This window comes from Rattus norvegicus, chromosome 2 (genome assembly GCF_036323735.1).
Source record: "Rattus norvegicus strain BN/NHsdMcwi chromosome 2, GRCr8, whole genome shotgun sequence".
NCBI classification, from domain to species: domain Eukaryota; kingdom Metazoa; phylum Chordata; class Mammalia; order Rodentia; family Muridae; genus Rattus; species Rattus norvegicus.
In genome coordinates this window covers 40003975-40017737 of record NC_086020.1, presented here as the reverse complement: position 1 = coordinate 40017737, position 13763 = coordinate 40003975, and the positions used below count along the sequence as shown (strand labels likewise).

At 39.8% G+C, this 13763-nt stretch overlaps 1 protein-coding gene across 5 annotated transcripts in view; it reads left to right on the top strand.

Moving 5' to 3' along the window:
• The window catches only part of Ipo11 (importin 11), a 173170-nt gene that overhangs the window by 58748 nt on the left and 100659 nt on the right, over positions 1 to 13763 (top strand). For all 5 annotated transcript variants that reach the window (XM_063282684.1, XM_063282685.1, XM_063282683.1 and 2 more), the window contains exons 13-17: positions 4889 to 4979; positions 7881 to 7928; positions 8750 to 8855; positions 11024 to 11150; positions 13408 to 13441. In XM_063282684.1, the coding sequence (XP_063138754.1) occupies positions 4889 to 4979; positions 7881 to 7928; positions 8750 to 8855; positions 11024 to 11150; positions 13408 to 13441 (406 nt within the window). The remainder of the gene's footprint in view (positions 1 to 4888; positions 4980 to 7880; positions 7929 to 8749; positions 8856 to 11023; positions 11151 to 13407; positions 13442 to 13763) is intronic.

The window sequence follows — 13763 nt, the reverse complement described above, 5'->3', positions numbered from 1 at the left end:
AGAGTGGGGTGTTAAAATCTCCCACTATTATTGTGTGAGGTGCAATGTGTGTTTTGAGCTTTAGTAAGGTTTCTTTTATGTATGTAAGTGCCCTTGTATTTGGGGCATAGATATTTAGGATTGAGAGTTCATCTTGGTGGATCTTTCCTTTGATGAATATGAAGTGTCCTTCCTTATCTTTTTTGATGACTTTTAGTTGGAAATTGATTTTATTTGATATTAGAATGGCTACTCCAGCTTGCTTCTTCTGACCATTTGCTTGGAAAGTTGTTTTCCAGCCTTTCACTCTGAGGTAGTGTCTGTCTTTGTCTCTGAGGTGTGTTTCCTGTAGGCAGCAGAATGCAGGGTCCTCGTTGCGTATCCAGTTTGTTAATCTATGTCTTTTTATTGGGGAGTTGAGGCCATTGATATTGAGAGATATTAAGGAATAGTGATTATTGCTTCCCGTTATATTCATATTTGGATGTAAGGTTATGTTTGTGTGCTTTCATTCTCTTTGTTTTGTTGCCAAGACGATTAGTTTCTTGCTTCTTCTAGGGTATAGCTTGCCTCCTTATGTTGGGCTTTACCATTTATTATCCTTTGTAGTGCTGGATTTGTAGAAAGATATTGTGTAAATTTGGTTTTGTCATGGAATATCTTGGTTTCTCCATCAATGTTAATTGAGAGTTTTGCTGGATACAGTAACCTGGGCTGGCATTTGTGCTCTCTTAGGGTCTGTATGACATCAGTCCAGGATCTTCTGGCCTTCATAGTTTCTGGCGAGAAGTCTGGTGTGATTCTGATAGGTCTCCCTTTATATGTTACTTGACCTTTTTCCCTTACTGCTTTTAATATTCTTTCTTTATTTTGTGCGTTTGGTGTTTTGACAATTATGTGACGGGAGGTGTTTCTTTTCTGGTCCAATCTATTTGGAGTTCTGTAGGCTTCTTGTATGCCTATGGGTATCTCTTTTTTTAGGTTAGGGAAGTTTTCTTCTATGATTTTGTTGAAGATATTTACTGGTCCTTTGAGCTGGGAGTCTTCACTCTCTTCTATACCTATTATCCTTAGGTTTGATCTTCTCATTGAGTCCTGGATTTCCTGTATGTTTTGGACCAGTAGCTTTTTCCGCTTTACATTATCTTTGACAGTTGAGTCAATGATTTCTATGGAATCTTCTGCTCCTGAGATTCTCTCTTCCATCTCTTGTATTCTGTTGGTGAAGCTTGTATCTACAGCTCCTTGTCTCTTCTTTTGGTTTTCTATATCCAGGGTTGTTTCCATGTGTTCTTTCTTGATTGCTTCTATTTCCATTTTTAATTCCTTCATCTGTTTGATTGTGTTTTCCTGGAATTCTTTCAGGGATTTTTGCCATTCCTCTTTGTAGGCTTCTACTTGTTTATTAATGATTTCCTGTGTTTCCCTAAGTGTGTTCATGTCTTTCTTGAAGTCCTCCAGCATCATGATCAAATATGATTTTGAAACTAGATCTTGCTTTTCTGGTGTGTTTGGATATTCCATGTTTGTTTTGGTGGGAGAATTGGGCTCCGATGATGGCATGCAGTCTTGGTTTCTGTTGCTTGGGTTCCTGGGCTTGCCTCTCGCCATCAGATTATCTCTAGTGTTACTTTGTTCTGCTATTTCTGACAGTGGGTAGACTGACCTATAAGCCTGTGTGTCAGGAGTGCTGTAGACCTGTTTTCCTCTCTTTCCGTCAGTTATGGGGACAGTGTCTTCTGCTTTCGGGCGTGTAGTTTTTCCTCTCTACAGGTCTTCAGCTGTTCCTGTGGGCCTGTGTCTTGAGTTCACCAGGCAGCTTTCTTGCAGCAGAAAATTTGGTCTTACCTGTGGTCCCGAGGCTCAGGTTCGCTCGTGGGGTGCTGCCCAGGGGCTCTGTGCAGCGGCAGCAACCAGGAAGATCTGTGCCGCCCCTTCCGGGAGCTTCAGTGCACCAGGGTTCCAGATGGTCTTTGGCTTTTTCCTCTGGCGTCCGAGATGTGTGTGCAGGGAGCAGTCTCTTCTGGTTTCCCAGGCTTGTCTGCCTCTCTGAAGGTTTAGCTCTCCCTCCCACGGGATTTGGGTGCAGAGAACTGTTTATCCGGTCTGTTTCTTTCAGGATCCGGCGGTGTCTCAGGCGCAGAAGTCCTGCCGCTCCTGGGCCCTCCCCCACGGGAGCCCAGAGGCCTTATACAGTTTCCTCTTGGGCCAGGGATGTGGGCAGGGGTGAGCAGTGTTGGTGGTCTCTTCTGCTCTGCAGCCTCAGGAGTGCCCACCTGACCAGGCGGTTGGGTCTCTCTCTCACCGGGTCTGGGAGCAGAGAGCTGCTGCGGGCCGGGATCCGCGGGTGTCTCTTCATCTTTTTTAATGACTTTTGGTTGAAAGTCAATTTTATTTGATATTAGAATGGTTACTCCAGCTTCTTTCTTTGGGCCATTTGCTTGAAACGTTGTTTTCCAGCCATTTACTCTGAGATAGTGTCTGTCTTTGTCTCTGAGGTGTGTTTCCTGCATGCAGCAAACTGCTAGGTCCTCATTATGTATCCAGTCTGTTAGTCTGTGCCTTTTTATTGGGGAATTGAGTCTGTTGATGTTGAGAGATATTAAAGAGCAGTAATTGTCGCTTCTTGTTATTTTCATTTTTAGGGGTGGAATTATGTTTGTTTGTCTCTCTTGATTTCATTGTAAGGAAATTATATTCTTGCTTTCTGTAAGGTGTTGTTTCTCTCCTTGTGTTAGAGTTCTATTATCCTTTGTAGCGCTGGATTTGTAGAAAGATATTGTGTAAATTTGGTTTTGTCACAGAATATCTTGGTTTCTCCATCTATGTTAATTGAGAGTTTTGTCTGATACAGTAACCTGGGCTGGCATTTGTGTTCTGTTAGGGTCTGTATGACATTTGTCCAGGATCTTCTGGTTTTCATAGTCTCTGGTGAGAAGTCTCGTGTAATTCTTACAGGTCTCCCTTTACATGTCACTTGACCTTTTCCCCTTACTGTTTTTAATATTCTTTCTTTGTTTTGTGCATTTGGTGTTTTAACTATTATGTGACGGGAGGAATTTCTCTTCTGATCCTATCTATTTGCAGTTCTGTAGGCTTCTTGTATGTTTATGGGCATCTCTTTCTTCAGGTTAGGGAAGTTTTCTTCTGTAATTTTGTGGAACATATTTACTGGCTCTTTAAGTTGGGAGTCTTTACTTTCTTCTATACCTATTATCCTTAGGTTTGATCTTCTCATTTTGCCCTGGATTCCTGTATGTTTTGGGCTAGGAGCTTTTTCCTTTTACATTATCTTTGACAGTTGTGTTGATGATTTCTATGGAATCTTCTGCTCCTGAGATTCTCTTTTCTTTCTCTTATATTCTGTTGGTGATGCTTGTATGTACGGCTCTTTGTCTTTTCCTTAGGTTTTTCTATATCCAGGGTTGTCTCCCTTTGTGCTGTCTTTATTGTTTCTATTTCCATTTTCAAATCCTTTACCTGTTTGTTTGTGTTTTCCTGTAATTCTTTCAGGGAATTTTGTGTTTCCTCTCTAAGGTCTTTTACTTGTTTACTCGTGTTTTCCTGCATTTCTTTAAGGGAGTTCTTTATGTCTTTGTTAAAATCCTCCATTATTATCAAAAAATATGATTTCAAATCCATATCTTGCTTTTCTGGTGTGTTTGGATATCCAGTATTTTCTTTGGTGGGAGAACTGGGCTCTGATGATGCCATGTAGTCTTGGTTTCTGTTGCTTAGCTTCCTGAGCTTGCCTCTACCCATTGGGTTGTCTCTGGTGTTTGCTTGTCTTGCTATTTCTGAGAGTGACCTGACCCTGCTGTAGGCCTCTGTGTCAGCACTGCTGTAGAACTGTTTTCCTGTTTCCTTTCAGCCTTTCCTGAGAACAGGTGCTCTGCTCTCAGCTGTGGTGGTGCTCCTGGAGACTGTCTTCCAGCTCTAGGTGCGGACAGGAATCAAAGGTTCCTGTTCCTGATTGCTTGTGCAGGTCCTTGCACCCATGGGCACAGTTGGCACTATGTGATTCCCTCTTGGGTCTCGACTGTGGGCAGAGGGTATTCTCCTCTGACTTCTCATTAGTATGCATACTTCTGAGGGTCCAGCTCTCTCCCCCAAACTCCCCCACGGGATTTGGGTGCAGAGAGATGTTTGGTCGGTTCAGTTAGGTCCTGGGAGCAGACCAGAACCACGGGTAACGGAGACTGTCTATTCCTATATCCCTGTGTCCAGAGGCACTGTGCCGTTTCCCCTTGGAGCAGGGATGTGGGCCGAGGTGTGCAGAGGTGGCAGTCTGTCCTGCAGTCTCAGGATGTCTGCACTCCTCGGTGGTCAGCTCCCTTCCCCACGGGATTTGGGTCATGGTTCATTTATATACCATGCAGGCAAACGTATATACATAAAATGAAAACAAACCTTTTTTTAAAAATCCAAATAACACATTCTTTATGCAGTTAAATAGTTCTTGTGACTGTGTTTCTTAAAAGCAATGCTATTTGTCATGGTGAATTGAGTTTGTGAACTGCAGTGGATAGTCATGTTATAAAAACACATTAATAAATATATCATGTCTGTCCTTAGATACTCAGTCATTTTACTTATATATAAATGAGTATGGCTACTTTTAAAGTACAGCAAATTAAAGATAGTTTGAATTTATAATTCCAAATGATCACAACAATGAGAAACGGAATTTGTCATGAATTAACGTCTTGCATTCCTTGGTGCTAGGGAGAGAAGCCAGGCTTCCTGTGTGGCCTGTTCAGTAAGCATGTGCCCCAGCCCTGTGCCCAGCTCAGTACTTTCGTTTTTTAAGAAATGAACAATTGGAAATACTTGATTTAGAATTTGAAGAATGAGTGTCTCATGTGACTTTTTTTTAAACTAGGAATTTGTTCTTTTTCTCCCCTTCTAGCCTTGCACTGAAGTATTATTTATAGATATATTCCACGAATATAATCAAACTCTTACTCCTGTACTTCTAGAAATGATGCAAACGCTTCAAGGTACGTTGTAGTTTGTGATGGTTTCGTCATTGTTGCTCAGTTAAAATAGCCTATGTGCCCCATTTCCTGGTGGTACCTGACTGTGTGACTTAGAGAAAGATGGCAGGCGCTCTTTCCTACAAGGATGGCCTTTGAATATGGTATTTCTTACTGTTGTAAACATAATAGCTCCAGAAGCCAAGTGACAGGTGTAGTACTTGGGGAAACTTACTCCAGAGTGTGCTGTGCAAAGTAGGTAGAAAAGCTCAAATTATTTGTTAGCCTTCGAGTTATAGCAGTAAAATAGAAAGGGCATAGATTTAAAAGGAGACAACAAAGCAGGCTTTAGATATTCATTGCACTTTATGGACAAAGTCAATTACTAAGTCATTTTGATTTGACTCTTGATGACAAAGCAAGTTTAGATATTTGATCAGTGTACTTTATACACAGTAGTCAGTTGCTAAATTAACAGATGTGACTGTCAGTTTCAGGATACATTGGAGAGCCTGGCTTAATTCATTCTTTACCTCAGTGCCTGGTGTGCTTCCTTGTTTGCTCATTGATTGCCTTGAGCAACTAAGTGAATGTGCTGGGAACAGGGAACTGATCAAGATTATCCCTAAGCTTTATTTACACCTTAATGACAGGAAAGCCATTACTTCATATATAGTGCTTGTGGAGTACTTTTAGATTAAAAAAAAAAAAAAGCCTTCAGAGAGAAAAGATCTTCAAGGACAGGAGGAGGGGAAGGTTCCTCAGACAAACCAGGCGAGACTCTTCGCTGGTGTGGAGGAGTCTGGGAGAACATCCTGGAGAAGGGCATGTTGGTAGAGCAGTGCAGAGCATGGATGACCAGCCAGTTGGGTTAAGACTTGAGTAGGTGGGGCTGTAAGGAAAACCGAGCCTAGGATCTCTGGGTAGAAAGAGGGTGTTGACCTTTCTTGTTCTTTCTGCCACGGGATAGAATAATCGTGTCCATTAATCGTGGTGGTCTTTAAAGGTCTGTCAGGCGAGTGCCTGAAGCACTCAGAGAAGGCAAACAGTAGGGTCCCAGTTCCCGTTTCCCTGGGTGAGAAACAGGAGACCAAGCCTTGGTTCCCAGCGTCCTGTGTCCCTAGATGCTGCTGAGAACAGCCTGAGGATTCCCACTTCTCCTCCATGTCTTGTGTTAGGCAGGAAAGGAGTGGCTAAGCCTAGGACAGGGTGGAATCCGGTTTGGTTCTGAGTGAGGGCCAAGAGTATGGAGAAGGCCTTCTTTGGGAGATTCAGGCACAGCTCTTCACAAGGAAGGCCTTCCTCTCCTGTGATCCTGGATGAAGGAGAAGGTCCTTGGTTGTCCAAGCTGCTTTATTTGATGGCCATTGTAAATGCATACACCTTACTCAGGGTCAATCAGAGGTTAAAGACCTTTTGTGGGAGGAATACCCAGGAAGGGAAGCTCATTGGCTAAACACTCAGGGCCTATCTAGATTCCTCCTTATCATAGAGAACTCTAGGTTTTTATGCTACTGAGACCAATTGTCATGGTCGTGACACCCAGAGCAGGTAGTTGGGCAAGGATCTGACATTCTCAGTTCTTCTGTCTGGTGGCATTGTCCACTTGCCCCCAAGGTCACTACTTTGTTTATTCTCAGGAGATTTAGTCACAATAGACAGTTAAATTTCTTTCTGGCAATTTCAGATTGCTAAACCTGATAATGCTTATACTACCTAGGCTTTGCTTTTTTGCACAATTCTCAGTCTAGCCTCGACTTAATTTTTTAACTACTGTAGCAACAAGCCAGACACTGCTTGAGTGATTTAGAAAGAGGAAACCTCATTTGAGAGAATATGCCCAGCAGACTGACCTGTGGGCAAGCCTGTAGTAAATATTATTGATTGGTGATTGCTGTGGGAGGGTCCAGCTCACTGAGCTTTGCCACTCTTGTGCTGTAAGTAAACAGACTAGAGTGAGCAGCATCCTCCATGGTCCCTGCTTCAGCTCCTGCGTCCAGGCTCCTGCTTTGACTCCCCAGGCTGACTTCCTTTGGCCATGGTGTTTTCTTACAGCAATAGAGTCCCTAAGACAACAGGCTACTTAGGTTACCTTCCCCTTGCATGCCATCTGTGCTTAAGTTTCCCAGTGACTTCCTAATTGAGTTTTCCTTCTGGTTCTGGATCAGTTTGCTTATTTTAGATTGTACTAACTCTATCTTATTGGTACATTAGGCTTAACTGTTCATATTTATGAGTAACAAAGTATCTTAAAAACATACTAGGTTTTTTCCTTTACATAGGTAAATTGTGTTTTACAACTGTGGTACCCTTTTGTTTGAGATAGCTCAAAACCCATTAAGCATTGAGGTGATGGGTGTATTAACTAGCTTGATTTAATTACTCTATATTGCTTGCATGTGTAATCTCTTTTTATACCTCATAAACTTATATAAATTATATATTTAAAATACAGGGTAACAACACTGCTTTTAAAAGTTGTTTTGCCCCAAAAGACAAGCACTACATGATCTTACTCATATGAAATAAGAAAATGTTGATCTCAGAAGTTGAGAGGAGAATGATAGCTTCAGAGGCTAGGGAGAAGGCTGCGTGGAGGGGGAGGGGAGAATGTGGTAAGTGGGTAAGTTCTTGTGTGCTATTGTACAATAAGGTAACTACTGAATAATAACATTTATATTTCAGACACTTAGGTTTTGATTGTTATGTTTAACTTGCCATAAATATTACACAGTGTATGAATATATCAAACTTACATGTTCAAGTATAAGTTTAATCAGTTAAAATTAACGTAAAATTTTTAAATTAGAGTTTTTTTTGGGTTTTTTTACTGATACTTTTTTTCTCTTTCTTTCTTTCTTTCTTTTCATTCATTCATTTATTTATTTATTTATTTTTATTTATTTATTTATTTATTTATTTTAGGTCCAACCAATGTAGAAGATATGAATGCACTGTTAATCAAAGATGCTGGTATGTTAGACTTAAGTGATTTAGAAGTGTGTATTTGCCTAACAGATAGAGGCTCTGTTTTGTGCTGTGAGAATTGGGATGTAAAAGTAGCTAAAATTAAGAATGGTCAGTTGAGGGGTTGGGGATTTAGCTCAGTGGTAGAGCACTTGCCTAGCAAGCTCAAGGCCCTGGGTTCGGTCCTCAGCTCCGGGGGTGGGGGGTGGTGATGGGGAGACAAAAAGAATTGTCAGTTGAAGGAGATAAGCCAATAATGCAGCTAATTCATCCACTGTATGGAATGGTTCATGCTAAAGCTGGTGTTCAAAAGAAGGAAGTTACGGATAGGGAAAGTTTCCTTCTTAAAGAGTTGTGACATCAGAATGCAAGGATGAGTAGGAGTCAGCTGTCCAAGGTGACGGTGTCAGAGGAAGGCTGCAGGAGGACTGACGGTAGCATTCAGGATGACATCAGCTAAGAGGAGCACGTACAGATACCTTGACTTCTTGTTTTAACTGCACAGTGACAAGCAGCTATAGTATTGTTGTACAAGTGAACTAGAGAAAAGTACAGTGAGGCCATGCCATAAAACATGGCTTCCATTTAGATTTGATACCATTTTTACAATATTTGAACTTTAACCTGTGTTAGATTGGATTTAGTTTACTGTTTAAAAATACTGAAGTGTGCTTGGGACAAACCGTGAATAAAATAATTAAATCAATATCTCTAAAATGTATTTAGAAACTTATGTATATTTTCCTGAATATATTTCATGCTTCAAAGTACTTTCAGATTTTTATATAAAGGCAATTATCTAAAGTTTAATTTTGTTCTTTTCTCAGTGTATAATGCTGTGGGATTAGCTGCTTTTGAGCTGTTTGACAGTGTTGATTTTGATCAGTGGTTTAAAACCCAACTTCTTCCAGAATTACAAGTTTCTCATAATAGGCAAGTAAAAATTTTGTGTGTATTACACATCCATTTTACTTTCTTAATTTTGAAATAAAAAACCCAACAACTTGATGATTTTGGTATGTGTTAACATGGCAAAGAATATGACTTACAAATATTATAACTGAAATATAAGCAAAAGAATTCTCTTTTATGTAACTTTATGTTAAATGTAAATCCTGAAAGAGATGCATGATCTGATATGAAATAGTTTGTAGGTGACCAGAGGCAGAACTTTTTAACACTTAGAATGTTTTTCCATGCTGCCCCCTGGGGGCTGTGGTGTATGAAGTAGCCTCTGACAGTGCTCACAGGAAGCTAGGCGAGCCTGTGAAGGGGTAAAACATACTCCCTGGAGATGTAGTTCCCCATAAGTCACGGAGACCACTTGACTTTATCTCACTGCCTTGGGTAGCACCTCCCTCACACGCTGTGCTTATTTAGTGTGCTGAGGAAATGAGTTTCAGATCATTTGAAGTTAAAGCCTGCAATATGTAAAATGTGCTCTGAGTATATGTTGAAGTGATAATATTTTGAGTAGGTTTGGATATATCAAAATATTAAAATATCAACATCTTTTTAAAAATGAAGATATTAAATTTATTAAGTGAAATATCTGGCTTGCTTTATGTTCTCTGTTCGTTTGCTGCTCTGGACCAGTGTTTCTTAAAGTTTAACGTACACTTGTTTGACTCACATGTTAAAGAAAAGCCTGGTCTAGTAAGGGCCATATATAGTGCCTTCACAGGCTGTGCTGTTGCTGTCCTTTCAGGCCTGGTCACTGTAAGCCTGAGTTGGCTGGATATGGCTGTCACCTTAGAGTTCCTGAGTTTTGTTTTCTCTACTTAGAGAACTGCACATGGGAATCTCTGCAGGTGTCGGTCTAAAAGCTGATTGTTGACACGATGCGTGTGTTTGTCACTTCTGCTTCTGTGACACTCTAGACAACTCTTCTCCCTTGAAATGGCCATTTCTCCGCTTTACATTTAATTGGTACTCTTCAGAAGGCCCTCAGAGAGCCGTATACTGTTTATTATATTTTAATTGTTTTGCTGGGCTGTGTACTTTGAGGCCAAAGAATATTGCATATGTTTTTGTTTTTTTGTTTTTTGTTTTTTTTTTTTTTTTGTTCTTTTTTTCGGAGCTGGGGACCGAACCCAGGGCCCTGTGCTTCCTAGGCAAGCGCTCTACCACTGAGCTAAATCCCCAGCCCCTGCATATGTTTTTTAAGTCAGCATTTTTTCTGTTTGCTCCATTGTCTTTTAAGACTGTGACTTTCTAAAATAACTGTATGTGCATCAGCTTGTTCCATTTGTACACAGAAAGAAGCGTCATTTTGTCACTGAAAGTTTATGTCAAGAAGGTATTTTTTAATGGAATTTTAGGACAAAAATTTTTTGAATTTGAATTTGTGATATTTCTTTTTGCCTAAGGAAAGTGTTGGTTAACTTCATTTTAGAAAAAACAGTATCAAAGGACATAAAGTATGTATTTGTTACTGCTAATGCTTTGCAATTCTCATGATGTAAGTCACCATATTTGTTGTAAGTCACATTCAGTAATTCATACCTCTTTCAAATCCATTTAGCTAGAATCAGCAAGCTTATGCAAATATTACTTAGATAAACATAAAGACCTTTTCACAGGAAATAATATTTATGAGATTAACAGATGACTATAGAACCATTGAATGTAGGAGGTTATTATTATTTTGGTACAGAGACCTGCTGGCTGCAGAATTTATGATGTTACCCTGTTTGTGGTTACTGGAGAAAGAGAAGTTTCTGTCTTTCTGTGCTGGACATTGTGTGAAGCCGTAGACCTTCCTCATGTTGAGACAGGTGCTTTACCACAGAGCTTTGTCCTAGCCCTTGAGTTTGACATGGGATCACCTCTTCACTCATGCCGCCCTTGCACTCACTGCTTCAGTTTTCTAGGTGCTGGGGTTACTGACTGCCACAGCTCAGTGGTGTAGAAGAATCAGAATGACATATGTCTACCTGAGGGCTTTCATTACTTACATCAAGACTCTATTGTTCCTTCTGCGTTGATGTTTAAAAGTTGATTTTTTTTATTTAGATTTAAATGGAAATTATTCTAAGTGAAGTAGACCTCTTAAAGTACTGAACATTTTAATTTACTGATTTTTTTCCTCCTCCACTTAGGTATAAGCCATTACGACGCAGGGTGATTTGGCTCATTGGTCAGTGGATTTCTGTGAAATTCAAGTCTGACTTGAGACCCAGGCTGTATGAAGCAATCTGTAACTTGCTTCAAGATCAGGATTTGGTGGTATGTCGGCCTGCTGAGTTAACATCTGTAGACCTCAGAAGCTCCTCTAAAATGTTCACAATTCTTTGTTTTTTGAAAATGGCTCTAGAGAATATGCTAGTTACAATTACAGGTATAGAAATGTTTAGCATTTAGCAAATGAATGTGTTCTTAGCCAGGAAATAAAGGTTTTAGATACTATTTTAAAGACTTGAAAGCAGAATTGAGTCATCTTACTTGAGTTGGGAACTGAAAGTATGCTCCCTGGTGCCCACTTGGCTGCTAACGTCAGGATAAGGTGACGTTCTTAGGTACACCGAGATAGCATGCTGCGTACAGTGGAATAAGAGTCCTGGACTCTGAAGCCTGTGTGAAGCTCAGGTCACTTGGGAGTTTGGGAGCTCTGCTCTACCTGAGGTTAGAGCAGAGCTGTGGAGCTCGAACAGCTTCCTCCCTCCTCCCCGCTCTTCCTTCACACTTTGTCAGGAGCGGACACAGGAGAAGCTAATAACTAGCAGCTGATCTTCCTGAGAATTCCATTTTAGGAATGATTCCTGCTATTAATATGCTTTTCTTGTTATTATTAAATATATAACAATCATTAGTTATTAGCCCACCCTTTTGAGCAATCTTTGCAGACCTGTGAAGATGTACTATTTTGTTGTGATGCTATATGGGCAAATAATTAATAATTCTATAGAATTCCTGATTTGATTCAAATAATTTTAGGAAGAAAGTTGTAAAGATAGTCTTACTTGCTAGAAAGATGTAATAAAGTTAGAATCAAGAGTAGAATGTGTCCACTCCTCAGAATAGTAAGTGAAGTCTGCGTAATAAGGGATATAATGAGCTTTCATACTTACACTAAAAAGAGAAATAGACTTGGGACAAATTTGTGTTCAAGGAAAAACATTCAGGTCCAAGGATAAGACCACAGGTGAACATTAGGATAATGCAAGGCCATGAAAAGAACTGTTGTTTTAAGCTTATAGCAAGCATATTATAATGAAATTGCTTTAAACTTAATATCAACATCCTACTGTAACTCCCATTTTATGTAACATTTTATCTCTGAGGTAATTTTCTAAATAACTTTGTGTCTAAGGAGTTATAAGAAGACCAGCAAAAAAGAAATAAAGTTGTTGGTTGTTGGTTGAATGGTTTGGCTTGAGGAGCTTTGCCCTGTCCATCTGTCTGTCTATCCATCTGTCCATCTGTCAGTCCAAATGTGTATGTCCGCTTGTCTATATGTTTGAGTGTAGGGTATATGTGTAAGTGTGTAAGCATGCATGAATACTTGTGGAGTTGATGTGACAATTGGGCCCGGCCAGAGTATGGGTGTATGGATGATTGAATGTATATGTGCCTGTGCATATTTGCCTGTACAAAGCATTTTAATTTTTTTCCTTTCCCTCCTCTGGTTCACAAAGAGTTAACCAGCTAAACCAGAGAGGCTTCTGATTGATACAGAGAAATAAGCCCTCGCAATAAATCCTTTTACTTAATTCCGTATTGCTAAACAGCATGTGTCATTCACTAGATATTGGTGCTTATTAAAGTACAAGTAACAAAGTTAATAAAGAGTTAAGCTTTAGCACTTAATGAAGCACAGAACAGTAAGAAAGAGTAAGTTTCCCTAGTGCTGTTTAAGCATAAAGAGTTAAATAAAGCACAGACAGTTGTAATGTTTAATAAAGCACAGACTTAAAGAGAAAAGAAGCCAGTGTTTTTTAACCATAGAATAAGCATGGAACATTTTAGAATGTTTTAGGTGTTATCAGCAAGCATTTATTATAGTTAGAGAGCTAGAAGGCCAGAGACCATCAGTCTCTAAAGCTGCGTCTGACACGGTGCCCCACTTCAGCCCATCACAGGCAGCGCAGGCCCCCGGCCACCCTTCACTCACCATCTTCTTTGTTTTCTTGCGTCTTTATTTTCTCATTTCCCTGGTGTCTCTGCATGCTACTTTCTTTCAGTCCCGTGCTTTTCACTTACCTAGTGGCAAATTAGTTTTCTTCCTGGAAATATCCGTTGTCCCAAAGGGTTCTTATGCAACTGTAGAAAAATTAGAAAGGTCTGAGATAATGATATTTGTTCTTTTGGTAACTTGTTACACACTAAGGGTAACATCCTTTCTCATGGCATATGCCTTATAACTTAATATTAACAAAAACAGGAAAGAAAATGGTTTGGAATAATTTTGCTGTCATTAAGTATTAATGATGTTCAGTAATGATTAAAAACTCATACTGTACTTTGATTTTCTTTTTTTTTTTAGGTCCGAATTGAAACAGCAACAACTCTGAAGTTAAATATCCTTCATTTTTTTTTCTATTTGCAAGTTTTTCTTAAAAATTTTAATTTGTTGTTTTATTTATTTTATGTTACGGGTGTTTTGCCTACAAGTCTGTGCCACATATGTGCTTGATTATTTGAGAGGGCAAGAAGAGAGAGGGCATCAGATGTCTGGAAATGGAGTCATTTATGTATGGCTGTGAGCCGCCCCACAGATGCAGGGAAGCAAAGCCAAACTCGGAAGAACAGCACTGCTCTTAACCACCAACCCATCTCTCTAACCCTGTTGTAGCTAATACAAAATAATAATAAAACCTACAAAAACTTTTTAAAGGACTT